Here is a 27,305-nt window from a genome sequence, read left to right as displayed (position 1 = left end):
AGGAATGTGTAAGGAAGTAAAGAAGCATCACGTCCTCGGGTTATACAACACCGAATTTAATTCGATTTAAACAAACACATTTGCTAACTACAGGATGCATTTAAAGTCTTTCTACACAAGAAGTTAGGATTTTAAAAAAAAACAAACAAAACAGATGAATGGCAAACACAAGCAAGCAGTTCGGTTAAAATAAGAACGTAGTGCAGGCAGGAGAACTCCTCCGCCTGGTCCTAAACCCAGCAACACAGGCCTTTAATAACACTCTGCTTCAATAGGCTGGAATAAGTTCACGGTGCCACCTGGTGTCTGTGTGTGTATGTGCATGTGTGTGTGTGCGTGTGTGTGTACAGGCGTGGGTCTCACTGCATGCCGCAGCACGGCTCTGATTCACAAAGCAACGGCAAACACACTAACGACGCAGTACATGGTGCGATTCTCCCATCTGACCGTGCAGCTTCCTACACAGAAAGGAAAAACACAAGAGGCACTGTTATTAACCCGAACCTGGTCGCGTTCCTGTAACAGAATGTCCCAAAGGGTTTTATCCCTACAATCCCACAGCACTTACTCAACAATTAAAATGATTCATTTATTATAAAACAGCAGGTTTGTTTTATCCGTTTATAGTTACATTTAACGGTGTGCAACATCCAAAGTAACGAATTACTTTCTATAAAAAAAAACCAACACAAAAAACACTAAATGACATGTTAAAGCGGCTATTCCATCACTAGCCTCTCTTCTTTCCTCCAGATGTTAATTAGGTGTTCAAAAATTAAACAAATAAAAAAATAATATATAGCTGCAAAAGAAAACTAAATAAAACTGGAGACTCCTTCCATAACTGTCAAACAAACATGGTGGTGATAGCTCGGTGTTAAAGAGGTTGGACTTCTGATCAGAAGGTCGTGAGGTCAAACCCCAGCACCACCAAGCTGCCACTGCTGGGCCCCTGAGTGAGGCCCTCAACCCTCAACCGCTCAGCTGTAAGTCGCTCTGGATAAGTGCGTCTGCCAAACGCCGGAAATGTAAACGTACTAACTGAAGCTTCACCGTATCAATGATTACATATTTTCTTTATTAAATAAAGATTTAAAAATTCTTATTTTTTTCAAAAAATTTAGACAGTCTAAGATTAATGTGGTGCACGTGTGCCGTACAAGCCCCTGTGCATGAGCTGTTGCTATAGAAACGATAACGTCTTCGAAGCAGTGCGTCCATATGAACCCGTGATTCGTCTCGCATCCAGAACTTCAGTCGGGGCTGCTGTGATAGAAAGTTAAACATCCACTTCTGACCAATCAGATCCCAGAATTTAACAACGCTGTGGTTTTAACACACAATTACTTCAAAGCGGTATTCTAAATGGTGTGTTAAAAAAAAACAAACAAACAAACAAAAAAAAAAAAGGTCATCAGTGATGGATTGGTGGACGTTTTACTCCTGAGATTGTTTCATTATTGTTTTATATGGAAAAACATTATAATGTTTTTATAATGAGATAATCCCGCGCAAGCACAACACAAGGAGAGTTTATTCACCATGCACACGCCAAACAGATATTCACCCCGTGGAATATTTATACACCTCTCGCATTTGTTAATGAGCCTATTAAAAAACTAACTCAGGCAAACCAGTTAGCGCCAGTCTGACTGACGTTAAGCTGATGGACAATTAACTTACACCGCTTTAAAAAAAAAAAAAAAAAGTCTGTAGAGACACCAATAACCGTGATGTTGTGTCACATGGTCATCATACTGGGGAGTTTCCATATTATTCCACTCCAAAACCCAAACTACGACTACTTCAGTGAAAATCCTTCTTCGAGCTGGACTCGGTTTGTACGGAAATACCGAACCCAAACCGCTGCGTCCTGCATCATTTAATGCGCTTTAACTCCCTAACGACGCTATAAAAAAAAAATAAATAAATAAATAAAAGGTAGAGATACTCAGTCAGAAGTTTCCATACGCCTTGCAGACATTGCAGCAGGGATTATAAAAACTGCATTTTTTAAATTATTATTATTATTATTTAGTTCTGCGGTGAATAAACTCTTTCACATGACGGCTGTTTACACACAGTCCACAAGACACAGTAATAACGGACCGGGAGGATGCTTCTGAAGAACCGTGGGCAGCTTTAAAACATAAAAGCAGTGTGTGATCGTCCGGGTACCAGCACGCAGCATTACGAATCGAGCGTGTGTGTAAACTTTTGAACGGGTTCTTTTGTGTAAATTCAGTTATTATTGTGTCTTATGGACTGTATGTAAACGTCTGTTATGTGAAACAGCTTCTTCAAGGAAGTACTAAATAAATAAAAATAAATAAATGCAATTTTATGACCCCTCTTATTATTATTATTATTTTGCAGATCCTGCCAGGCGAATGTAAACTTGACCTCAGCTGTACGCACGCGCCCCACGGCTTACCGTCAGTGGTGGTGTCCCAGTAACAGGAGTTGGCCGTGTGGAGTCCTGCGCCACTCTTCTGCATGATAGCGCAGTTAACTAAAGGACACACACACACACACACACACGTACACACAGTTTACAATACATCAGGACATTTTTGTACACGATGTTTAGTCCTTAAGCAAAAGATGACGTGATTACCGATGTATTTAAAAGCTTTCCCCTGTTTAACCAGCTGAGTGAGAGAGTGCTCGACGATGCTCGCCGTCCACTGGTTCACCTTGTTCTGGCTGTAGTCCACACCTCCGATTACACCCTCGATGCACTGCCCAACACACGCAAAGATGGAAACCAAGCACGCTTTTAAAAACTAACTGCTGATCCTTCAGTTCTTCCGTTCGTTCAGAGCGGGTACCAGGCACCACGCAGCCGAGAACGAATCAGTGCAATCAACTTCTAACGGCTACACATTCTATACACTTTTCTATCCTGGATAATGGCGTTTTCTTTGTGTTGCTGATGCGAGTTACCTCTTTAACCGCGTTACTCGCGTCGTCAGGACTGAATCCAACCTACGTCAAAGGAAAGAAAAGAAAAGTGAGAACAGGGAGGACATGAAATCACTCCTGCTCGTTTCGGGCACGACTCAATCAAACGTTCCTGACTCCGAGCTTCCTGAATATATTTCAAATAAACTCGAGCGCGTCCCTATTCGCCACATCACGCACTAGTTATCTAGCTTGCCCGTTTTATAAGCCGCGTCTGAGCGTTTAGTGGAGAAGCTGAAAGCACGCGAGGCGATGCAGGAGATTCGTGTTCAAACAATGCAGGGAAACTTCCCGAGTGAAAGAAAATCCCTGTAATTACGATCACAGCACAAACTTAATAAGAGTTTACATTTTTAGAAGCGTCCATATTTTAGAAATATCCATCCAGCTGAATCATTAGAGCCTCTTTCCAGTCATCCAGAAGTGCACTCATCGTAACAGCACTTCCCGGAGTTATTGAGATGTTAATAGGGCTGGGCGATAAATCGATAAACATCGAGATCACGATAAATGAATACGTGATACACCTTTCTGAGATATTGTTGGTATAGCAGTGCGTTTTTTAAATAAAACAAAGACGTTTTCAATAAGTACAAATTAAACGGATGCCGACTGGATGATTTGGCGTCATTTTTGTAATTTGGAGGCATTAAAGACAAGTATCGTCAAACTCAGGTTAACGCTGCTGTTTCTGTGTGTGTGTTTATTTTACTACTGTTTTGCAGACAGTTTGTTAGCTACATTATATATTGTGACACGCATCACGCATCGTAGAAACGTCCACAAGCAACGCGATAAGGGAGCGAGGGAGCGAGGGAGTGAGGGGATAAGGGAGTGAGGGGATAAGGGAGCGAGGGGATAAGGGAGCGAGGGGATAAGGGAGCGAGGGGGTAAGGGAGCGAGGGGATAAGGGAGTAAGGGAGCGAGGGGATAAGGGGATAAGGGAGCGAGGGGATAAGGGGATAAGGGAGCGAGGGGATAAGGGAGCGAGGGGATAAGGGGATAAGGGAGCGAGGGGATAAGGGAGCGAGGGGATAAGGGAGCGAGGGGATAAGGGGATAAGGGAGTGAAGGGATAAGGGGATAAGGGAGTGAGGGGATAAGGGGGCGAAGGGATAAGGGGATAAGGGAGCGAGGGGATAAGGGGATAAGGGAGCGAGGGGATAAGGGGATAAGGGAGCGAGGGGATAAGGGGATAAGGGAGCGAGGGGATAAGGGGATAAGGGAGCGAGGGGATAAGGGGGCGAAGGGATAAGGGGATAAGGGAGCGAGGGGATAAGGGGATAAGGGAGCGAGGGGATAAGGGGATAAGGGAGCGAGGGGATAAGGGGATAAGGGAGCGAGGGGATAAGGGGATAAGGGAGTGAAGGGATAAGGGAGCGAGGGGATAAGGGAGTGAAGGGATAAGGGAGTGAAGGGATAAGGGAGTGAGGGGATAAGGGAGCGAAGGGATAAGGGAGTGAAGGGATAAGGGAGCGAGGGGATAAGGGAGTGAGGGGATAAGGGAGCGAGGGGATAAGGGGATAAGGGAGCGAGGGGATAAGGGGATAAGGGAGTGAAGGGATAAGGGAGTGAAGGGATAAGGGAGCGAGGGGATAAGGGAGTGAAGGGATAAGATAGCGAGGGGATAAGGGAGCGAGGGGATAAGGGAGCGAGGGGATAAGGGGATAAGGGAGCGAGGGGATAAGGGGATAAGGGAGTGAAGGGATAAGGGAGTGAAGGGATAAGGGAGCGAGGGGATAAGGGAGTGAAGGGATAAGATAGCGAGGGGATAAGGGAGCGAGGGGATAAGGGAGCGAGGGGATAGGGAACTATTTCGGACAGGTTTGTTGATAGTCACCCAAACAAACATTCTCCATAGAAACGTCACACAGCCACACCCGGAAATCTCGATTCTACAGAACTGCACTGGAACTGTTCACAATAAACCGTTTTGCTCATTTAAAGATTACAATAATGTCTGCATTTTAACTCCTTAAACATATATCCTCATGTTATTTGATTAATTACGTGATTTAACTGTCACACGTCATCTGTATATCAAATATATCTTATCTTCTGCCTATCAACCATCATGTTTACGCGAGTTTACCTCATCTCCGGAATTGAACTCCTCCATTATTTCCCTGTAAATAAAAAAAGTAGAAAAGAAGTGAAAATGTGTGAAGACAACAGAAGGATTGGTCACTGCCGGATTCAGCGGCACCCAGGCAGAAAGTCGCAGTGCGCATGCGTTAACTAGTGCGCACGCGCAGAGCTCCGTCACTTTTCACTGTATGGTTCAGTGTTTTGGTGCAGCGACATCTAGCGACAGTCATCCATAACTACAGCACAGCGCTGTTGATTCTCTATTTTGATTGGTATTAAAGGTCCAAAGAAATTAAAACCACCTGACTAATATTGTGTAAGTCCTCCATGTGCCGCTAAAACAGCTTTACCCGCTCTGACCCGTCTAGGCATGAACTCCACAAGACCTCTGAAGGTGTGCTGTGGTATCTGGCACCAAGACGTTCACAGCAGATCCTTTAAGTCCTGTAAGTTCTGAGGTGGGCCTTGATGGACCGGACTTGTTTATCCAGCACATCCCACAGATGCTCGATCGGATTGAGATCTGGGAAATCATGAGGTTAAGTGAACACCTTGACCACTTGCTCCTCATTCAACTATTCTTGAACAATATTTTGCAGTGTGGCAGAGTGCGTTATCCTGCTGAAAGAGGCCAGTGACATTAGGGCAACATTACTGCTGCCATGAAGAGGTGTACTTGGTCTGCAATAATGTTTAGGTAGGTTTTACGTGTCAAAGTAACATCCACGTGAATGCCAGAACCCAAGGTCTCCCAGCAGAACATTGTCCAGAGAATCACGTTTCCTCCGCCGGCTTGCCTTCTTCCCATAGTGCATCCTGGTGCCATCTCTTCCTCAGGTAAGTGACACACATGCACCCGGCCTCCACATGAAGCAAAAGAAGATGCGATTCATCATATTATTGCTCCATGGTCCGGTTCTGATGTTTGCATGCCCATCGTAGGTGTTTTTGGCGGTGGACAGGGGTCAGCATGGGCACTCTGACCGGTCTGTTGCTAGCAAGCTCTGATGCACTGTGTTCCGATAGCTTTCTATCATAGCCAGCATTAAGCTTTCTCAGTGGGAGCTAGACCTCGCTCCCCACGCACATCAATGAGCTTTGGGCTCCCGTGACCATTCACCAGTTCACCGGTTGTTCTTTCTTGACCACTTTTGGTAGGTTCTAACCACTGCATACTGGGAACACCCTACAAAACCTACCGTTCTGGAGACGCTCTGACCCAGTTGTCTAGCCGTCACAATTTCACCCTTGTCAAAGTCGATCAGATCCTTACGCTTGCCCATTTTTCCTGCTTCCAACACATCAACTTTGAAAACTGACTGTTCACTTGCTGACTAATAAATATATCCCACCCCTCGACAGTGTAATGTGATAATCAATGTTATTCACTTCACCTGTCAGCGGTGATTTATGACTTGGGGACTGGGAGGCATGGTGGATTAGTGGTTAGCATGTTTGCCCTGTGTGCACAGAGCGAGTGTGCGTGCTCGGGGGCCTCCTCCGGCTTCCTCCACCAGTCCAAAGACATGCATTGCAGGCTGATTGACTTTTCTAAACTGTCCGTAGTGTGTAAGTGCATGTGTGATTGTACCCTGTGATGGGTTGGCACCCCATCCACGGTGTTCCATGGGGTAGACCTCAGCTGCCCTGTGACCCTGTGTAGGATAAGTGGTATAGAAAATGGATGGATGGATGGATGGACCTGGGGACTTTAAAAATGATCGAATTCTATGAAAGTCTGCCAAAACTCTCTCCTTTTTTGATGAGCTGCCTTCAGCTAAATAATTTACAAAATTGGCTACAACAGGCAGCGACAGAACAAGCAGCGACAGCTCATTTCAAATATAGAGTCACTGAACGGCGGCCAGTTTTTTCATACATCGAACGAAACGTTCTGCTTCAGTGTTTTTCCAGAGTTAGGTTTGATCCGCTGAAATGCTATGCCGGGTCTGCATGCTGAATGTGATTCGCCAGTTGACATACCCATTGCTGCCCTATATATCCAATGATCCAGTCAACCAGCCTGTAAAAATGGCAGCAGAAAACACCAGGGTGAAAGAACGCAGTATGTTACGTGTAAGTGTCCGTGACTAAAAGCATAATGCAGCATTGCTTGTTAAAGGTTAAACAGAAGGGGGAAAAAATCCAGAAATCATCAGAGCTTAAATGATAAAAATGAAAAACAGGCTGAATTTACTGAATACATTTTACTTATTACACATTTCATACAATATGTCAAAGAATAAGAAAAAAAACAAAAAACAAACAAAGACAGTGAAACGTTCAAAATCAGTCAAAAGTGCAAACGTGCGGTAATATTAACAAGACAAATAAATAGTCGTTGTAATTTTTAAAAAATACATTTTCTGATATATTTCCCACACAGCTACGCCACTATGAAGCACACAGTATCACAAAATGCGAATCATACGACACAAATAACACAGTAAACACAATAAAACGGTCATCAGATCCCCACATGCGTATGGCTATCCATAGTGCTTTGGAAAACGTCCCAGATCTGTTGAGGGAAATGTCAATGTTTGTGTAGAGTTCACGTTACAAGGCACGTTATGGCTGTTGTTATTATTAATTGTGTCGTGACCAGCTTCGATGTCTACCATATACAGATGATAGACTCTACGAGGTTCTCGTTCCAGATCTGAGCAAACACTTCTGGGTAATGCGTCTAGGAATATCCTTCAGGAGCAGGACTAGAAGCTGCTGGATTTGGATGGAGTCAGAGTAGAGTGCAGGTGGCTGAGCGGGATCGGAGAGGCCGAGAGTCAGAGGCTTCAATACTGCTGCTCTGCTCTACATCCCTAGTGTCTGAGCCGGAAGCTTTCTCAGCGGGGCTACTCTCCTCCGCCGGGGCTTCTGATGTCTCCCTTTTGCTGGAAGACCTCCGCTTGAAAAGGGAGATCTGAAGGCATAAAATAGCAGCAAGAAAGAACAAGACTTTAATGCGTTTTTTTTTTTAATCCGTTGATGCTACAACATTTCTATGCGATCTATCCTCTTCCTCATACATGAGCTCACAGACACCCACGATTGGCCAGTTTCACTGTGATTGACAGGGGAGAGAGTACATCATCCATGCTACTCAGGCCACGGATGGCTGTGGCACCAATGGGATTCGAACTCGCAGTACAAACGCTTTTCTATTGTGCCACTCAGGAGCTTGAAACTATTACTTATCATCATCATCATCATCATCGTCCTGTTATTTTAGAAAATACATTATATTTTGTCTACACAACAGTGGCACAATCGGGTAGTTTAACCTGATTCCCATACCTTGCTGTTTGATCCAAATAAGCGCTTTGGTCTCTCCTGCTTGGCTTCATTCTGGTTTAGCTTCTCCTCGATAAGTGGACTAGACGTGTCTTTATCTTCAGAATCTATAAACATTCAAATGACACGTGTTGAATACTGGCCCATTGAAATAAATAAAGCATACAGGCCAGCAAACGTAATCCAATTAAATGTTTATTTACGTATCGCATTTCCATATGAAGTGGTGAACAGTACAGACATCTTCCACTTTCTTTAAAAATAAAAAAACTAAAATGAAATCAAATTAGCCTTTGCTTTTAAAATAGAATCAAATAATAATTAAAAAAAAAAAAACACACACACAGCATAAGTTCTCTTAGGTACACTGCTGTCTGAAGTTAAAACCCCAGACAGCCTTGGTGCGAGGTAGAGAAAAAAGAAAAAAAAAAAAAAGGAATTGCTGCATATTACAAAGAGATTTCAGAGAAACAGGACAGTTCAGACAAAAGTTATGCAAGATTATTGCTCCTAGGTACACTGCTGTCTGAAGATAAAACCCAGACAGCCTTGATAAGAGGTAGAGAGAAAAAAAGAATAGCTGTGCATTACAAAAATATATCAGAGAAAACAGGACAGACAAAAGTTATGCAAGAAAATTGCTTCTAAACCTGTAGGAGGTGAAACCAGTGTATAAAGCAGTGTATCTGGAGGAGGTAATATCTCCTGGATGGGATGCCAGTCTACTACAGGGCACACACACATTCACACACTCCTTCACACCTAGGGGCAATTTCAAGTAGCCAGTCCACCTACGAGCATGATTTTGGGAGGTGGGAGGGAACGAGAGAACCTGAAGAAAATCCACACGCACATATGGACAACACAGACAGTAACCCGAACCTGCAACGCTCCCGCTACCCCACTGTGCTCCACCCCACCCAGTATACATCTGACATTTCTGTATGCCATTATTTAAGGTAACAGGCACACAACACCCATTCCCAGGCATCGTAGCCCATTTTGACCCAAACAGAATATGAGAAATAAGACACGAAACTGTAATCCTGATACTTACCTTTGTCAGGTTCATCGGGTCCATCAGGTACAGGTGCCTCTTCTACAGCGTTCTTTACCTGCATCCGACAGATCCAGTCATTATGATGTAGTAACTACTTGAACATGCCAAGCTCATTGTGCAATATCAATATGAAAAGCTGTATGTGCAATTACACCTACTGACTGATTTAGTGTTTGTATCTTAAACTATTTCCAAGCGGTTATGAGGTTATGACCCAAACCCTGAATAAGAGAGTCATTTAAACAGGAACTGACCACCACAATTTTTACGCTTATTACAAATCAAGGGAAACGTTTACACTTTCATAGGTGTGTACGTGCCATCCGACAGTACAGAGATCACAGAGGATTCTACTACTGCACGGGCTGCGTTTGGGACAAAACAAAAACTTTTTTTTTTAATATATATATAGAAGCTACAGTGAAGATAAAAAGTCTACACACCCCTGTTAATATGGCAGGCTTTTGTGATGTAAACAAAATAAATAAAACCAAGATAAATCATGTCAGAACCTTTTCTACCTTTATTGTAAAATTTTAACCTGTTAATTAAAGTGATAAAAAATCATCATTTTAGGGGAAAAAAACAAAGGGTTAATAAGTAGAATAATCTGGCTGCATAAGTGTGCACACCCCTAAACGAATACGTAGTTGAAGCAGCTTTAGACTGAATCTCAGCATTTTTGGGTAAGAGGTCATTAGTTCATCACGTCTTGACAGTGTCAGTAGCAGTGTTTTGCCATTCTTCCTCACAAAGGCGTTCCAGCTCTGTCAGATGGGCGGGACGTCTCCTGTACACAGCCCTCGTCAGGTCACCCCACAGGTTTATGATTGGATTTAGGTCCGGACTCTGGCGGGGCCGTTCCAGAACCTCGGACTTGTTCTGGTGGAGCCGTTCCTTTGTCGATCTGGAGGTTTGCTTCGGCTCGTTGTCGTGCTGAAAGGTGAAGCTCCTCTGAAGTGTTTAAACAGAAGCCTGAAGGTTTTGCACTAAAACTGACTGGGATTTGGAGCTCTTCACTGTCCCCCAGTCCCAGCTGAAGAAAAACAGCCCCCGAGGCTGATGCTGCCACCACCGTGCTTCACCACGGGGATAGTGGGGTTTATTGTGCCAAACATGTCTCTTGGTATTATGGCCAAAAAGTTCAGCTTCGGTCTCATCAGATTATTGGACATTACTCCACACGGTTTCGGGGGACTGGGTGTATTTTTATTTATTTATTTATTTATTTATTTGGTTAAAAAAGGCTTCCGTCTTGCCATCCTACCCCTTAACCCGGTGATATGAAGAATTCTGGAGCTTGCTGTCACAGAGATGGTTGTAAGCAGCACTCGTCAGAAATTGCTGCAGTTCTTTGAATGTTGCTGTCGGCCTCTCGGCAGCCTCCCGGACCAGCTTCCTCCCGATCTTCTCATCCGTTTTAGAGAACGATCACTTTTACAGAATCCTGGTCTTAGTCGTGTTACTGTCCGTCACATATTTTCTCCACTCGTTGATGGTTATCTTTACAGAGTTCCGTGGTCTGTCCAATGCCTTGGAATTTTTTTGTAACCCTCTCCCGATTGATATTTCTCAACGGTGAGATCCCGTACCTGCTTTGTAAGCTCTTTGTGACCCAGGGCTTTTCCAGTTGGATGTCGCCAAGAAGATGTCAGGAAAATCCTACAGGACTTTATTTGGGTGTAATGAGTCACTTTAATTGATGGCAGGTGTACACTAATTACTATTTAACACGAGATCGAACCTGATTGGTTGATTCCGAACACGGCCACATTCTCCATTATAAAAGGGCGTGCAGACTTATGCAAGCGGGTTATTCTTATAGTTTCTCACTTTAATTAAGGTTATAATTTGACAATAAAGGTACAAAAGGTTCAGACATGGTTTATGTCGGATTCATTGTTTTTTTTGTTTTTTTTTTTACACATCACAGAAACCTGCCATTTTAACTGGGGTGTGTAAACTTTTTTATATCCGCTGTAGGTTATACTTAAGGGTTCAGATCACCTGAGGTATTGGCTGGATTACAGTGATCTCTTGCTGCTTTGTTTTTTCCACTGGCTCTTTGTTTTCTTCTTGCTCCTTCTTGTCATCGTGCTCCTCTTCTAAATCATCGTCATCATCGTCCTCTTCATCTTCGGTCTGCTCCTCCTCTCCAGTTGTCTCATCATCACTGAACTCTATGGCCTTGTGGTCGTGGATCTGCAGAGGACCGAACAGGAAGACGATCGAGACACTACGGATTAAAGCACTGCGATAAACGGGTACATTGTTGAAAAGTAGTGGCGGGGGTCAAAGCAAGGACGCGAGGGACGTTGGGAAATGTTCTAGCATGTCGTGGAGCGTTACAGAACACACGATATATGACAGAGAGCTCACCTTTTCTCTCTCACACACACACACACCTCACACAGAAAAACAACACACGAGGGGACAGAGAATGAGGGTCTACGCTTACTGCTACGGGTTGAAAATTCTCACCTCAAATTGCAATCCCCTCATTCCACTTCCTCACTCCGCATTTCTGAACATTCGGGAGTTTTAGAACGTCGTGGTAAACATACACATATATATATATATATATATATATAAAATATATATACACATCTCTCACCCACATTCTCAGTGCATTTATTCATTATTTCCATTGTTTAAAATATCGCAGTGTTACCATGATACACCCCCCCCCGTGGATATACAGTAGATTCTCAACAAATAAAGCAAATGATTAGTATGCAAGAATGTGAATAAAGATCAGCACAGACTAACCAAAGAGGGACATTCAAAAGATGTCGAATAATTAATAAAACTGAACATTAGTAGTTTAATTTACATGTAACAATTTGAATAACTACATGAATAAAGTAAAGTCCTCTCCAATCAGGAAGCAGAGAAATGAGTATACAGTACACTGGAGTAACCAGCAGCTGAAGATGATGTACACAATCATCCGTAAGGCGTTAGAGATATTCCCATCATGAGAAAGTGCTGAAATGAAGCTCAGTATGAACACACACAAACGCTTCTGAGTGGCATGTCTGAGGAAAATGAAACGGTGTGGAGAATATTCATCAGACTGAGAGAGTGGAAGCAGGTAGGAGTGAGGCGGAGGATTTATTTTAAGTTGAGGTACTGAGGGAGGACATCATCCCAGAACTGTCGAGGCTCCTGAGACTCGGAGCGTTTTTTAATCTTCGAGCTCTTGTGCTGGAATTTAGATTGTTTTTCATTTCCTTTTCGTTTCTTCTTATTTTCTTCTTCCTCTACCGCTTCCTGTTCGTTTTCCTCCTCATCTTTATCCTCTTGGTCTCCTTCTTCTTCGTCCTCGTGCTCTCCTGCTCGCTCACCTCCTTCCTCCTCTTCTTTTTCCTCCTCACTCTCTTCTTCTGACTTCCCTGCTTCGTTCTCTTTATCTTCATTCTCCTGCTCGGATTCTTCTACATCTTTCTCTGCTTCATTATCCTCACCTCCTTCTTCTTCTTCTCCACTTTCTTCCTCTCCATCACCACTCTCTTTTCCCTCTCCCTCACTATCCTCCCCTTCATTTTCTGTTTCTCTTTCCATTCCCTCCTCTTCTTCCTCACTCTCTTCCTTTCCTGCCTCACTCTCCTCTTCTTCTGACTCACTCTCTTCCTTTCCTGCCTCACTCTCCTCTTCTTCTGCCTCACTCTCCTCTTCTTCTGCCTCACTCTCCTCTTCTTCTGCCTCACTCTCTTCCTTTCCTGCCTCACTCTCCTCTTCTTCTGCCTCACTCTCTTCCTTTCCTGCCTCACTCTCCTCTTCTTCTGCCTCACTCTCTTCCTTTCCTGCCTCACTCTCCTCTTCTTCTTCCTCACTCTCTTCCTTTACTGCCTCACTCTCCTCTTCTTCTTCCTCACTCTCTTCCTTTCCTGCCTCACTCTCCTCTTCTTCTTCCTCACTCTCTTCCTTTACTGCCTCACTCTCTTCCTTTACTGCCTCACTCTCCTCTTCTTCTGCCTCACTCTCCTCTTCTTCTGCCTCACTCTCTTCCTTTCCTGCCTCACTCTCCTCTTCATCTGCCTCACTCTCCTCCTCTTCTGCCTCACTCTCTTCCTTTCCTGCCTCACTTTCCTCCTCCTCCGCCTCACTCTCTTCCTTTCCAACTTCACTCTCCTCCTCTTCTTCCTTACCAACTTCACTCTCCTCCTCTTCTTCCTTACCAACTTCACTCTCCTCCTCTTCTTCCTCACTCTCCTCCTTTCCAACTTCACTCTCTTCCTCAATCTCATTCTTTCCTGCTTTACTCTCCGCCTCACTCTCTTCCTCACGCTCTTCCTTTCCTGTTTCACTCTCCTCTTCTTTTTCACTCTCTTTCTCTCCTTCTTCACTTTCCTGCTCTTCTGTCCCACTCTCCTGTTGGTCTTTCTCACTCCCACCCTCTACCGTGTCCCCCTCTGCCTCACTTTCATTTCCACTTTCCTCTTCATCCTCTCCCTCATTTTTCTCTTTCCCTATAAACCCCTTCTCCTCTTCAGAACTATTCTCTTCTTCTTCCTCTTCACTCTCGTCCCCCTCACCATGTTCCTCCTTAGCTGCACTAACACTTTCAGATTTAGAACTTTTACTCTCTTCCTCACCTTCCTCCTCTTCGGTCTCACTGCCCCGGCTCTCTATCTCTCTACCCGATTCTTTCCTGCTCTCTTCCTCCCCATAGCTCATTCTGCTTTCTTCCTCTTCTTGCTCCACATTCTGAGCCTCACTTAGTTCTTCATCCACTCTTTCCTCCAAAACATGGCTGCTTGTTTCTTCCTCAGGCTCTGTCTCACAATCCTTTCCTTGCTCTGACTCGGTTTTACTTTTTTCCTCTTTCTCCTCTCCTTCGGTCTCCTCTCCTTCACTCGACATGCTCCAATTTGTCTCATCTTGTGCTTGTCCATCATCATTTGTTACCTGCCCAACACTTTTACTTCCTTCTTTGCCATATTCCACACTGCTGCTCTTGTCCCTTCCTTTCGCCAGTCTCTCACTGTCTGTCAGTCCTCCACTCTCATTGTCCTCTTCTTCTTCCTGTGATAACTGACCGATCTCGTCCCTCGCACTCTCTCCTCCTTTATCTTCAACTCTCTCCTCAGGCTGATACCGAGACATGCTCTTCTTAGGTTCCTCATCTGAAGCTGCAAGTACAGGCATTACATTAATGGTAACCGCCGTCCTTTTGCTTACATTCTTCTCTGGATTCTCACTGATAGAGGCAGCATTTGAAAGAGTCTCTTTGTCCAGGGTGTTTGGACTCTGCCCACTAGATTGTGAGGAGTTGATAGATGCTGCTTGGGACAGGAACTGGCTGGAGGCTCCCTTTTTCAGAAGACGCACAGGACTCTCAATTGGCAAGTCCTCTGTTAGTGATGACACCTCCATGAGAGAGCTAGGCAGTGTGTGCTCCGATTGTGAACTTATGCCGTCTGTTGCACTGGCTGCTGCTTTCAAATCCAGCACAAGCCCCTTAGTTTTCTTTTGTGAGTCCATGTTGTGCTCAGGTTTGGTAGACTGGGTCTTCTTGGTTGGTACATGTGCTTGATTATACTGTTCACTGCTAGTGCAGCCATCCCAGGTTTTTACATCATGCTCGGTGGTACTGTCCAGTAATTTGCTTTGCACAACTATTGGCTTGCTTTTCACTTTCACTGCCTTGCTTTCAGACTCCGCAGGTATGCGTTTCACCTCTGTGATTTGAGCAGAAAACTCTCTAGGCAGCTCCTGCCTTCTTTCCTTAATGGCTTGTCCATGTCTTTTGTTCACGGACCTTTTTTCGGATCCTGATTTGTCTAAATCCCCTTGTCTAAAATGATTCGCTTTTTCTTCTGATTCATAAACTTCTTTCTCTGACTCCTTCTCGCCTTTTATGTTACTTGAATGTTCTTTTACCTCAGACTTGCACACATCCTCTTGACCTGGCTGGGCTCTAGCTTTAGGCTTAAACCCAATTAATTGCCTTTGCGAATCAGGCTTAGACTTAGACTTTGGCTGGCTCTCTGTTTTAGCTCTATGTTTCCTAACTGTATGCCTTATAAGACTACTTTCCTTCATAGCATTCCCTTTATCACTGTCCCAGCTCTGGGAACTTTGGTACGGAACGCTAGGACGCTGATGTTCCCCAAACTGTGATTTGCCACTGACACTTCTTAGTAACTCGGTGGGCTGGGCCTTGCTTGAACTAAGCCCCGCCCACCCATTATCAGGTGCAGAGTCTTGTATAAGTCGCTCCACCTCCTTACTGCGTTTTCCCCCAGCTTTAACCTTCTTCTATCCAAGCCCCCGGAAGCAGAAGGGAAAATGAAAGAATGAGAATTGAGTGAACGTGCAGCGCAAGAAGAATGAGTGCAGAATAAACACAAAGATGAAAAACATATAAACAATAAAAAAAAGCACAATGCTATAGAGTTAGTAACAGAGAAAGACATGCTAATGCTAATGCTAGTTAGATGTTTAGAGAGATAGACAGATTGATTGATAGCCTTAACTACAGCTTAATTATACTGATATAAAATTTAATTTTCTAGCTCAACAGAACTGTATGCCCATGTCACATCCCATAATAATTGGCAGTGGCATCTCCTTGGCAGTGTAAACAACAGCAGTACTAGAAAAGAAGGTAGGAATAACAAAGCTAATTTTTTTTTTGTTTTTACACAAGGGTTTGTTTTGTCCAAACATCTACAGCAATGGAGCTCAAGTGAAAATAAGCTAGTTTGTGTGCTAGCCGTAGGAGTCGAGCATTCAGAGTCTGTATCGTCCTCTTGTTGTGTGCTACACACAGACTCGCCCACTTGTGGAGAATATGATGAAGGATGACTCATCTGATTCGATCACTTTTCTCCATTTCTGTAGACCAATGCCCATGGTTTTTCTACCACTGAACTCGCAAATGTGCATGTGTCTCTGTAATGAGGAGTTTTTGCACTGTATGGTGATGAGGGGTTGCTTAATGGCATCATGCAGAACATCTGTCTGGAACAAGCATCATTGTTCCTTACATATTATATATATATTACACATAACTTTATTTATGGACTTCAATGTGTGGATTTCTTTATATGTGTGGATTTCTTGAGTTAATACCAAAGTCTGGTGAAGATTTCATATGAATAGCCTCATTAGAAATATATTTACTTAAAAAAAATGTTCATGTGTTTAATACTTATTTCCCAAACTGTGTATTTTATATATATATATATATATATCCAATCCACTGCTTACCTTCTGAACAGGAGATAAAGTAATAGTCTTCTCACCAGGATCCATCTTCATTACATGAGTCTTTTAAAGCAGAAAAAAACCCCATGAGAATCAGAGACTGTACTCTACTTATCATGTATAATCATGTCCATCATATCATAGATATATATGCACGGCAGAAATATTCATCACAGTGCATTATGACCAATTGTAAATTATTCCATAGTATTAAATGTTTTAGATATAAAGATAAAATGTTCCTTTTTGTACTCACTAAATTTAATAAATCAGAGGTTTCACCCAAATCTTTCACACTTTCATTATCCTCATAGTTTTCATCAGGAGTCTTCCCTTCTACTTCATGTTCTTCTGTGACCTTGCCTATGAAAATACATATATGATGCACACAGCTTTCAAACACATCGCAATTAATTAACGTAATCGGTACTTTCTAACGTGTTCGTTACCGGTGCGGCTGAGAAGGCCGTTCCTCTGGAAGCCGTTTGCGGTTCTCTTGTTTAGTTGTGAGGGTAAAGTCTGACCAGAAGCAGGTAGAGACACATTAAGGTGACCTGAACTAAGAGGTGGAAGAGTCCGGAACATCATCCCAAACTGCTCTGGAGAGCGCTGCTGAAAAAAAGAGGAGACACGATGTTCAATAGAGATGGCACCTATCTGACACCCAGGATCGGAATCAGGTGACGCATAAAAAAAACAAAACCCAAAACAACAACAACCCAGAATTCAATTCGATCATGTGATTGAAGACTGGAATAGGAATTAGAAAAGATTTTCTTGGAACTGGAAATGTTTACGCATAAAGAAGCATGATTGCATTTTTGGTTAGGATTAATTTGATTATATTTATACTTTATTATATTTGCCATCTAATTGAAACAGTTTAATAAAATACCTTGATGAGAATTCCACCCCAAATTTATATCTTCTTTTTCTCCCTGTACAGTAAACCACCTGTTGGTGGAAATGCCTTGTTGATAAGAGAGAGGTCAGGGGAATATGGCCAGAGTGCTTTAAGTTCTCAGGAAGGATACAGTAACTCATATAATCACTCTTTCCAGCCGAGGTGATCAGAAAATAATCTTCGCATGCACCAAACATCAAGCCTTGAGGTGCTTGAGCTACAACAACAGAAGACTACATCAGGTTACACTCCTGTCAGCCAAGAACAAGAATCTGAAGCTCTCATGGGCACCAGCTAACCCAAACTATACAGTTGAAGAGTAGACCTTTCCCAGCCTGCTGCTTTGGGGTGAGCCAGTGCTCGTGATAGCCTCAGATTCCGGTTCATTCTGATGTTTGATGTGAACATCACCTGAACATCTTCACCTGTATCTACATGATTTCTTGCATTGCACTGCTGCCACATGATTGGCTGATTAGATAACTGCATGAATGTGCAGGTGTTCCTAATAAAGTGGACCGTATATTATCATTATCATCTGCTCTGTATATGTGTTATTTTAACCATCCATAAATAAGCATTGGAACGGTCATATAATATTTCGGTCTGGGTTCAAATCTGACATCCACCCTCTAACTACTCCTCAACCCTCCCATGGAAAACTCTATGAGGTTATGCTAACTGCTTCTACTAACTAGCACTAATTCACAACATAATCATTATAATTAGATATGCTACAATTAAGTCACCCTCTCCCTGCGTCTCTCCCGGGCTGAGAGACTTCTGTTCAGACCGCATCGAGACTCCGCCTCCCTGAGCAACTTCTCCAGATGGTCTTCGGTCACATCATCGTCCTCTACGATCATATCTTCAGACCTTCTGAGCCGAGGTTTAGCCAACACTAGCATGTGACACCCACCACAAGTAACCTACGGGAAAAAAAACACAAGTACAGTGGACATGCTTGATGTATTACGAATAGCTTGTAGGATTTAGAGGAATAGATAATGAAACCCACATCCTGCACATTATATTTGAGGAATCGTGGACACAATGTTGGTTTGAACTGGTTGGCAAAGTACTCCTCTCCTAGAGCCAATTTCCCGTGACGGCCATCGCCAAACGTGTAGAGAAGTCCGCTCTCTGAAATGAACACGTTACAATTAGAATAAGATTATTCACTCCATAATTATATTCCTACAAATACTGTAAAGAGCATCAACTAAGGAATATATAGTGTAGCAACTATGGTTTTAAAAAGGAAATAAGGTACATCTATTTCCCAATTTATTTATTTTTTAAATCTAAACAAACTTCTATTTCACTATTTATCTACAAAAATTCCAAGATGCTAATAGTGAAATTAACCTCTCAGAGAATGAGAGGACCTAGAACTTCCATCCATCCATCAATTTTCTGTGCCACTTATCCTACACAGGGTTGCGGGGAGCCCCCCACCTACTTCCTGATCAAAAATGGCCTGCTATACTACCACACCGAGTGGCGTGGACAAGCTTGCGATCTTCTGGTAGTCCCTACACTGTAAAAAATACAGACACATTACAACAGTAACATACTGTATTTCCTTTTATAAAAACAGTAGGTCTAAAACTGACACTCCCTCCCATTTGGAGGACACCTGGGGATCTGCAACACTATTGAGAAGCTTCAAGACCACTTTCACTGGCTGGGCACGTACGCAGAAGTGTGGAATTCCTGCCCCAATGTCAGCGCACCTCCCCTAAGATGCCTGTACCTGCCCCCCTCATCCCACTCTCCATCATCGGCCCTTTGAAAGGGTAAGAATGGACCTTGCGGGGCCACCGTCAAAACTGTCCAAGGGACATGAGTATATTATCATGTATATACACTTTGTTTCAAAGTTAATGTCTGATCTCTGTTGGCTGTTGCAGGTGAGGCAAATCAGGATGTCCGTCTACCACGTACAGACAGATGGCCTTGTCAAAAGATTCAACCAGACATCGAAGAGAATGCTGCGTCAGGTGGTAGATGAGGACGAGAGGACCTGGGACCTCCTCCTGCCCTATGTCCTTTCCTTAGTATACAAAACGCCACAAGCCTACACTGGGTTCACCCCTTTTGAACTTCTGTTTGGAAAGACGACAAGGGGACTGTTAGATCTGGCAAAAGAGGCCTGGGAAGAATAACCCTCACAGAGGCAAAGAATTGGGGGAACTAGTGGACCAGTTTGCAGACGAGTTCTCAAAGGAGCTTGGGCACACAGCTGATACAACATGACATCAAGACCCCACCTGGAGTGGTGATTCGGCAGAGGCCATACACAGTCCCAGAGGCCTGCCGCCAGGCTACTGACGACGAAGTTGCCTAAGATACTACGGGATGGAATTATTGAAGAGTCTGCCAACCCCTGCTCCGACCCCATCGTAGTGGTTCCCAAAGCCAGACGGATGCCTAAGGGTCTGCAATGACCTCCAAAAACTGCAGTATTGGAGTTTGAAAGCTACCCCCTTTCCTGAGCGGACGACTTCATGGAGCGTCTGGGGAGAGCCAAGAACCCCAGAAGCAAAGCCCAAAACCACATTCAGCACATACAGCAGTGGCCACTGACAGTACCGGGGTCTCCCTTTCGGGCTCCACGGAGCACCTCAGACGTTGCATAGATTCAATGCGGCAATGACAATTCGAAGCAGCATACGTGGATGATGTCATAATCCACTAATCCATAATCCACTCACACACATGGTCGAACCACTTATTCCATCTGCAGGAAGTCTTAAGCAAACTCTGAAGTGTGGGACTAATGGCGAACCCACTAAAGTGCCATATGGGGCTGACAGAGGCACAGTACCTGGGCTACCGCATCTGAGGGCTGTTGAAACCTCAGGAAAAGAAAATCAAGGCAGTCAAAGAATACCCACGACCCACGTCCAAGTGACAGACATGTGCCTTCTTGGGGTTGGTGGGGTATTACAGAATATTCGGACCAAAGCATCAGAGCAAGCATTCCAGACACTAAAGCAAGTGCTCACAAGCTCACCAGTACTAAGAAACTCGGACTTTGGTTGCCCTTTCACCATGCACGTGGACGCTTCAGAGTTGGGCCTGGGTCTGACACCCACAGAGCGGAGCTATGCCGCCATGGAATGAAAATCCTGACCATAAAGTGGGCCAGTGAGGAGCTGAAGTACTACCTCTTGGGCTGACATTTCACCCTGGTCATGGATCATGCCCCATTGGATGGCAAAAGCTAAAGATACCAATGCCTGTAAAACCCAGTGTTTTCTCTCTTTGCGGGACTTCTCGCTCCAGATGCAACATCGAGCGGTGGTCCACCACGGCAATGCAGAATCTCACGAAGGTACGGACTCTGGGAGAAGCCTGTTCTTCCACGCTTGGCCCTCACCTGACCACAGCACTGCCACCTCCAAGAAAGACCCCCCCCCACCCCCCCGCCAGCACTCACCCCCTCCTCACTCTCCTCTGCCCTTTCCCACATGTGGTAAATATAAGAGCCCCACTAAGGGTTAAAATATACACACTCCTGAGAGACGCTACTAAAGTCTTATAAGTCTTTGACGCGGTAAGTCTGTGTAAGTTGTTACTATAGAAACAATAACATATTGGAATGAATGCATTAATATAAACATGTTTATACAGCCAGCATTACTGTCAGAGCTGCTGTTATAAAAATAAATAAATAAAAAAAAATCAACACCTTCTAACCAATCAAATTAAAGAATTCAACACCACTGTGGACATAAGTTGTAAAAGAAAATTGTAAAAAAAAAAAAAACAAACAAAAAAAAAAGGTAAAAACACACAAAAATACTAAAGGCAAAACTAAATTAAAAGAATTGCTAAATACTAATATGTGTAGCATATACAGTACGTAGCAGAACATGGCTTAGAGACAAGCAGAGGTTATACAGTACGTTGGTGTGATGACAGAGTCTTCGCAGTACCTGTGAGAACGGCACTGTGATTTTCTCCGCACGCTATGTGCTTTACTCTTCCCTTGCGGAAATGTTCCACCACTCTCGGCAAACTGGACTCAAAGACGAAGGTGCCATGACCCAGCTGGCCGAACTGTCCCAGGCCAAAGGAATACAGGTGTTTCTCTGAGTCCAATCGCAAACACACAAACACATCAGGGACCAGCAAAGAAGCACAGAACACAATGAATAACGGTACACGGAAAGTGAGTCAGACAGGTGCTTATTAACGGCTGACGTTCACTAAAATACAGCAGTGGTTTCCAGGTACCAGTGTTACATCTGTGTACCGTCTGTTCGGGATGATTACACACGCTACATCTCTAAATCAAGCACGTTTAAGGCACAACTCTAGAAAAAGTGCTGCTTGCAATTGTCATTTGGTCACAGTGACAGGTTTTGCGTCAGTACAGTTGTAGTACCTGTGAGCGCCAGCGTGTGGCCTCCACCGCACGCCACCTGCAGCACACGCTCACAGATGCCCTCTACTTGCTGAGGCACTCTGTGATTGAGCACCCGTGTTGTGGACAGTCCCAGCTTCCCACTGTCTCTCTCTCCAAAGGTGAATAACGCCCCATCCTCTGGAACGCACAATACATCTGTTACTTAGCAACGAGCTGCAGTATGACCTGTACATTTCATTCTTTCGAGTTAATGATGCATTATGTTCCGCATCATAAGCCACCGAAGGCCGGTGAAATGATGTTAGTGGTAATGGATCATGAGTAAGAAATAAGTAAGAAATAAAACACAGTGTGCTTATAGAAAAATATTCAGTGACTGGGTGATTAGGGAATTGTTCCCACAGCAATTTACTGACAATTACACTTTTTTTTTTAAATGAATGAGAAACTCTGCCGTGTGTAATACTTTTCAACATTTCAAATGGTCCTGAGCGTGCTCCTGTGGCGACCGTTACACAGTGCTGATGTGGAGACTGCTTCGATAAATGCTAAATAAATAAATATCTCCTTACAGAAAACTTACAACACATTTTTTATGCATAATTCATTAGTTCTGAATTATGTGACACATCCAGCGAGCCCCTGTGAATGAGCCGTTACTATAGAAACGAGAATATATTAGAATGAGCAACTGGTGATTTGACTCACAGCTAGAACTACTGTTAGAGCTGCTGTCGCAGGAAATTAATCAATGCCTTCTGACCAGTTAGAGTCGAGAATTCAGCAGCACTGTGGTATAATTTTTAATAAATAATAGTTCAAGACTGCTGGAGACTGACTGCTGCATCTCTATAAGCATCAAGCATATAATAAATGTAAATCCATTTTTATTAGTCATCATCAAGTACACTAAGGTGAGTTTACCTGTTACGAAAGCAGAGTGATAGTAACCACAGGAAATCCACGTCACCCGTCTCCCTACATAAAGTTCACGTGGCGTGGGAGTCCCTTCCTCCTTTCCCAAACCGATCTGCCCTTCCGAGTTATCACCCCACACATACAGCTTCCCGTCTTCTAGAAGCAGACAGAACCGAACTCGATAAACTGAAGAAGGAATTTCACAAGCTTTAAATGAATCGAATATAAAATAACTGGAGTATCACTTTATATTGGAAATACACTTATTTAAGATGCATGTGGTCACAGCTTTGATTTCCCCGCACTTCAGTATTCTGGGTTATAAACGACACGAGTCAGGAGACTTCGGGAGTCGACTTTCTTACGCAGGATCGCAGCCGACGTGTTGGAACCAGCTGCGAGCATCTTGATTGGTCCGCGTTTGGTGAAGAACTCCACCAGCTGGAACGACGTTCTTTCCACAAAGTCTCCAAGACCGAGCTGGCCTTCGTTATTCCCACCTGCTGCGTACAGGTTACCGCATGCTGCAGACACAAAGCAGGGTACTCTCACACCCTCTGGCTGAAATAATACTACATGTGGAGGGTTTTTGGCAATCTGTTTACAAAGGCTGCATTTACATGGTGGGCCTTGATATTGTGACACAAAAAAAAAAAGATTTTTCTGTCCTGCCTGTTTAAATGTACATAGGATCTGACCCATATACACTCAGCATCCACTTTAATAGGAACCCCTAAGCAACTTCTCATTTATGCAGTTATACGATCAGCCAATCATGTGGCGGCAGCACAATGCGTAAAATCATGCAGATACAGGTCAAGTGCTTCAATTAATTAAACATCAGAATGAGGGGGAAAAAGTGTGATCTCCTGGACTTTATCCGTGGCGTGGTTGTTGGTGCCATACGGGCTGGTTCGAGTATTTCAGAACCTGCTGATCTCCTGGGATTTTCACAGAACAATCTCTAGATTTTACACAGCATGGTGCGAATAACCAAAAACACTGAGTGAGAGACGGTTCTGTGGGTGGAAACACCTTGTCAGAGGAAAATGGCCAGATTGAACTGCCAGGAAGGATACAGTAACTCATATAATCACTCTTTATAGCCGTGGTGAGCAGAAAAGCATCTCAACATGCTTTGAGGTAGAAGAAGAGCAAAAAACCATGCTGGGTTTGACTCCTGTCAATCAAGAACAGGAATCAGAGGCTATCATGGGCTCAAACTGTTTGGGTGAGTCTGTGCCCATGAGAGCTTCGGATAACTGTTCTTGGCTGACGGGAGAGGAACCCGATGTGGTCTTCTGCTGTTGAAGTCCATCCACCTCAAGGGTTGATGTGTTGTGCATGCTGAGATGCTTTTCTGCTCACCACGGATGTACAGAGTGATTATATGAGTTACTACAGAATTCACATCAGCTCAGACCAGTCTGCTCATTCTCCTCCGGTCTCTCCCATCAACAAGGTGTTTCAGCCTGCAGACCCTGCGCTCACACAGTGGGGTTTTCTTTTTGGCCTTATCAATACAAACATGTGCTCCTTTACTGATGTCCTGAACTGGATGAAGTGTACAATACTTACACGTGTAAACAAGCGTATGAGTTCTTCCACACGCGACGAGCTGGACTTTTTCAGATTTCAAGGCTTGAAAAAAAAGATACGGTTTCATGTTAGTTTCAATAGGCACATTAAAACCATTCTGAGAGAAAGAAACAAAAAACAAAAACAAAACAACGACGACGACTGTGCACGTGAGTTGCCAGAACGCTGAAGAGAGGATTTAGAGATATGCTGCCCCTGTTCAGATGGACTGAAACCCTACTCAGAGCACATCAAAATCAGCAGTGCTCTCAGATTTAAAATGAACATGGAGGACTTCAGATTGAGATTAGAAGGGTCCGCTGTCATTACGCAGTATGAGAGCGGCCTCTAGAGGTACAATAAAATGATCACCGACACATTTTGTTGTGTTATTTGAAGTGTTTTTTATTCATTTGTTTATTAGTCATTTCATTCTATTTGTATTTGTTATTTGGAGTCTTACTTTTTGGTTCAGTCTGGGTGTGTATCTTTTATTTACTTTAATATTTATTAATAGTTCATATACATTTATATTTATTTTATTAAAAAAGTACAGCTCACGTTCATGGTACAGTCAGTACTGTTTATTTCTGTAATGAAGTTACAAAAATAGCAATATTTCTCTCTGAGTGTTTTCATTCAGAATCAATTTAAAACAACTCTCGGTTGATTAATCGGTTATCAGCAGGTACCGCCCATCGTAGTCATCGGTAAAAGCCACTATTGGTCAACCTCTAGTTCTTAGGCACAAATCTACAGTATCCAGGTGAGATTATCCATTGAAAGGTGAGTGTTATGTATGAATAGTTTTTGTGAAATACGAATCTTTTGAGTATCCATGTGAGACCAGAAGCAAGTGAGTAGGTTCTCAAGATATAATCACAACTGCATGTTATCAGCTTCATCGCCTGGATTGTGTGGGTGGGTGATAATGCATTTGGCAGACACAGACTGTTTTGTCTCCACATGCTAGAGGAAAGGAGTGCAAGTTACCTTTAACACAAGTAGGTTTATTCACACTGATCTTTTCACCCAGGCCGAGCTGTCCCCAGTTATTACTGCCAAACATGAACAACTTTCCAATCGCTACATCAGGATAGGAAAACACAGATTAATAGAGAGTGACACTGGATGGAACACAATGGACTTCCTATATAATAAATGGCAATTAAAAGAAAGAAAGAAAACCACCATTAACAGCACAATAGATTCCCAGCATGTTAATCATACCTGTAATTAGTGCAGTGTGTTCATCTCCACATGCTAGCTTTAAAGGGACGTCGTTCTTCAACCAGAACTTGCTGGGAACATTGTCTGCAAATTTACTCTTGCCAAAAGTGAACACAGCTCCCGTTTCTGCCACAAAAACAAGAAAAAAAAAAAAAGTCATTTCTCTAGCAAACCATATCAGGCTTAAGTGAAGTTCTCTCTTTTACTCTGAATCTTTGGAATGCTCGAATTATACTATAGTACATGTCTTTTAATGATGTACATCGATTGAAATGAAAATACATTTTATAATTATTACAAATCCACGTTTAGTATATTAGAAATGCACTAAAATGACCTTTATCTGAAATTATGATACGTATCTATTCCTCAAGTTTAAATCACTAAAAACATACCATCAGTCAGTGGTTTTCAAAGTGGGGGCCGCCAGGGGGCGCCCGGGGGGCCTCAACAATTTGGTGTGAAAAATAAATAAATACATGATTTTCTCTTTCTCACTCTCAGACAACCACACACACACACACACACACAATCAATTCCTAATGTAATGTAATGTAAAGATGCAAGATGTAATTATTAATAATAAAAAAGGGGGATCTATTCAGAAGTCTGTATTTTTAATGTGTTTTAAAGATATCTTGCAAAAGGGGGGCCTCGGTCAAATGTTAATGCCATTTGGGGGGGCCTTGCCCTGGAAAAGTTTGGGAACCTCTGCCATAAGTAACGCAGTAAACAAACAGTTGTATTACCAGTAGTGCATTCCCATTATGGCATGCTGTACTACAAATGTACACGATATGGCCAAAAGTTTGTGGACACCTGACTTTTTTCAAAGACTTGATTTTTTTTAAATATGAAAAATCTACGAGGTGTGCATTATAGCTGACACCTAGATGAACAGTGTACAGTTGGTTATATGTAAGTCATTCCCTTCAAATGCTATTGAAGTTAGAAACGTGTTTAACAATGTCGCATGTAACTTTAGAGACGGTCCCTTAATTTCCGCTTATCTGCGAATATCGAACTTCAAACCGACTTTATTCCAGTGTAAAAGTTCAGTATTTTAAGCAGTATTTTATTGATCTATACAAAATAAATATAAATGCAATACGTAAAATTTAGTTTTACTAGGAAAGGCCTTAATACAATTTTTTAAGTTGACATATTTTACGTTAAAAACAATGAGAGAGAGAGAGAGATAGATATTGGGAAGGGGGCGTGGCTAGGTTGTCTAGCAACGCATAGAAGCTACTTTTCATCTGCTTGAAATAACAGCATTGGAACGGACGGGTTATTATAATGTGTGTTTTCGCAATATAATTTGCGTTTTATTCTCTATCCTCTTCCATTAGATTCTCTTCTTACCTAAATTCTTATTCTTGTTATCTAACGTTACTCTGCCAATACAAAATGGAGAGACTTATAGCTTTGGGACTTTGCTGTTGCTAGCTGGATATTCTGAAACTGTAATGTAATAATAACACTAAAACAAAACAAAACAAAAAAACAAGTTAATTTGTAACGATATTAAAGCAAACCTACCAGGTATCTCATCCTCTGTGTCTCCAGCCATCTCTACAGTAATCAGCTTATTACACTGTTGCGCAAATTAAAATTCACTTCCGGTTCACAAAAGCCTGTATACGTCATTTCCTGTTTACTTGCGTGTCCGTAAAA

At 43.0% G+C, this 27,305-nt stretch overlaps 3 protein-coding genes across 5 annotated transcripts; all 3 read right to left on the bottom strand.

The window, feature by feature from the left end:
* Positions 1-22: 22 nt before the first annotated feature.
* Positions 23-5,212, bottom strand: dynlt3 (dynein light chain Tctex-type 3). The gene is made up of 5 exons (XM_053616444.1): positions 5,056-5,212; positions 2,947-2,988; positions 2,618-2,741; positions 2,435-2,512; positions 23-458 (listed from the first exon to the last, which is right to left on the bottom strand). The coding sequence occupies exons 1-5, from the start codon at positions 5,080-5,082 to the stop codon at positions 388-390; spliced, it is 342 nt and encodes a 113-aa protein (XP_053472419.1). The 5' UTR covers positions 5,083-5,212; the 3' UTR covers positions 23-387.
* Positions 5,213-7,243: 2,031 nt separating this feature from the next.
* Positions 7,244-11,929, bottom strand: LOC128602564 (46 kDa FK506-binding nuclear protein-like). Its single transcript, XM_053616443.1, has 5 exons — positions 11,887-11,929; positions 11,413-11,607; positions 9,403-9,460; positions 8,349-8,452; positions 7,244-7,974 (listed from the first exon to the last, which is right to left on the bottom strand). The coding sequence occupies exons 1-5, from the start codon at positions 11,905-11,907 to the stop codon at positions 7,792-7,794; spliced, it is 561 nt and encodes a 186-aa protein (XP_053472418.1). The 5' UTR covers positions 11,908-11,929; the 3' UTR covers positions 7,244-7,791.
* Positions 11,930-12,182: 253 nt separating this feature from the next.
* rpgrb (retinitis pigmentosa GTPase regulator b) lies at positions 12,183-27,266 on the bottom strand. Of its 3 annotated transcripts, none has more exons than XM_053616436.1 (14): positions 27,171-27,266; positions 25,629-25,754; positions 25,392-25,484; positions 24,399-24,461; positions 23,186-23,344; positions 22,827-22,976; positions 21,921-22,079; positions 21,469-21,624; positions 18,543-18,667; positions 18,274-18,453; positions 17,070-17,232; positions 16,877-16,983; positions 16,624-16,683; positions 12,183-15,669 (listed from the first exon to the last, which is right to left on the bottom strand). In XM_053616436.1, the coding sequence occupies exons 1-14, from the start codon at positions 27,199-27,201 to the stop codon at positions 12,520-12,522; spliced, it is 4,722 nt and encodes a 1,573-aa protein (XP_053472411.1). In that variant the 5' UTR covers positions 27,202-27,266; the 3' UTR covers positions 12,183-12,519. The 3 variants fall into 3 exon arrangements, with proteins under 3 accessions (XP_053472411.1, XP_053472412.1, XP_053472413.1); XM_053616437.1 differs by having other exon boundaries at positions 17,070-17,229; XM_053616438.1 differs by lacking the exons at positions 21,469-21,624; positions 21,921-22,079; positions 22,827-22,976; ... (3 more) ...; positions 25,629-25,754; positions 27,171-27,266 and adding an exon at positions 18,893-19,046.
* Between the last annotated feature and the right edge of the window lie 39 nt (positions 27,267-27,305).

Source organism: Ictalurus furcatus, chromosome 27 (genome assembly GCF_023375685.1).
Source record: "Ictalurus furcatus strain D&B chromosome 27, Billie_1.0, whole genome shotgun sequence".
Taxonomy (NCBI): Eukaryota; Metazoa; Chordata; class Actinopteri; order Siluriformes; family Ictaluridae; genus Ictalurus; species Ictalurus furcatus.
The sequence above is the reverse complement of the archived record's forward strand: the minus strand, read 5'-3'. Positions and strand labels throughout refer to the sequence as shown.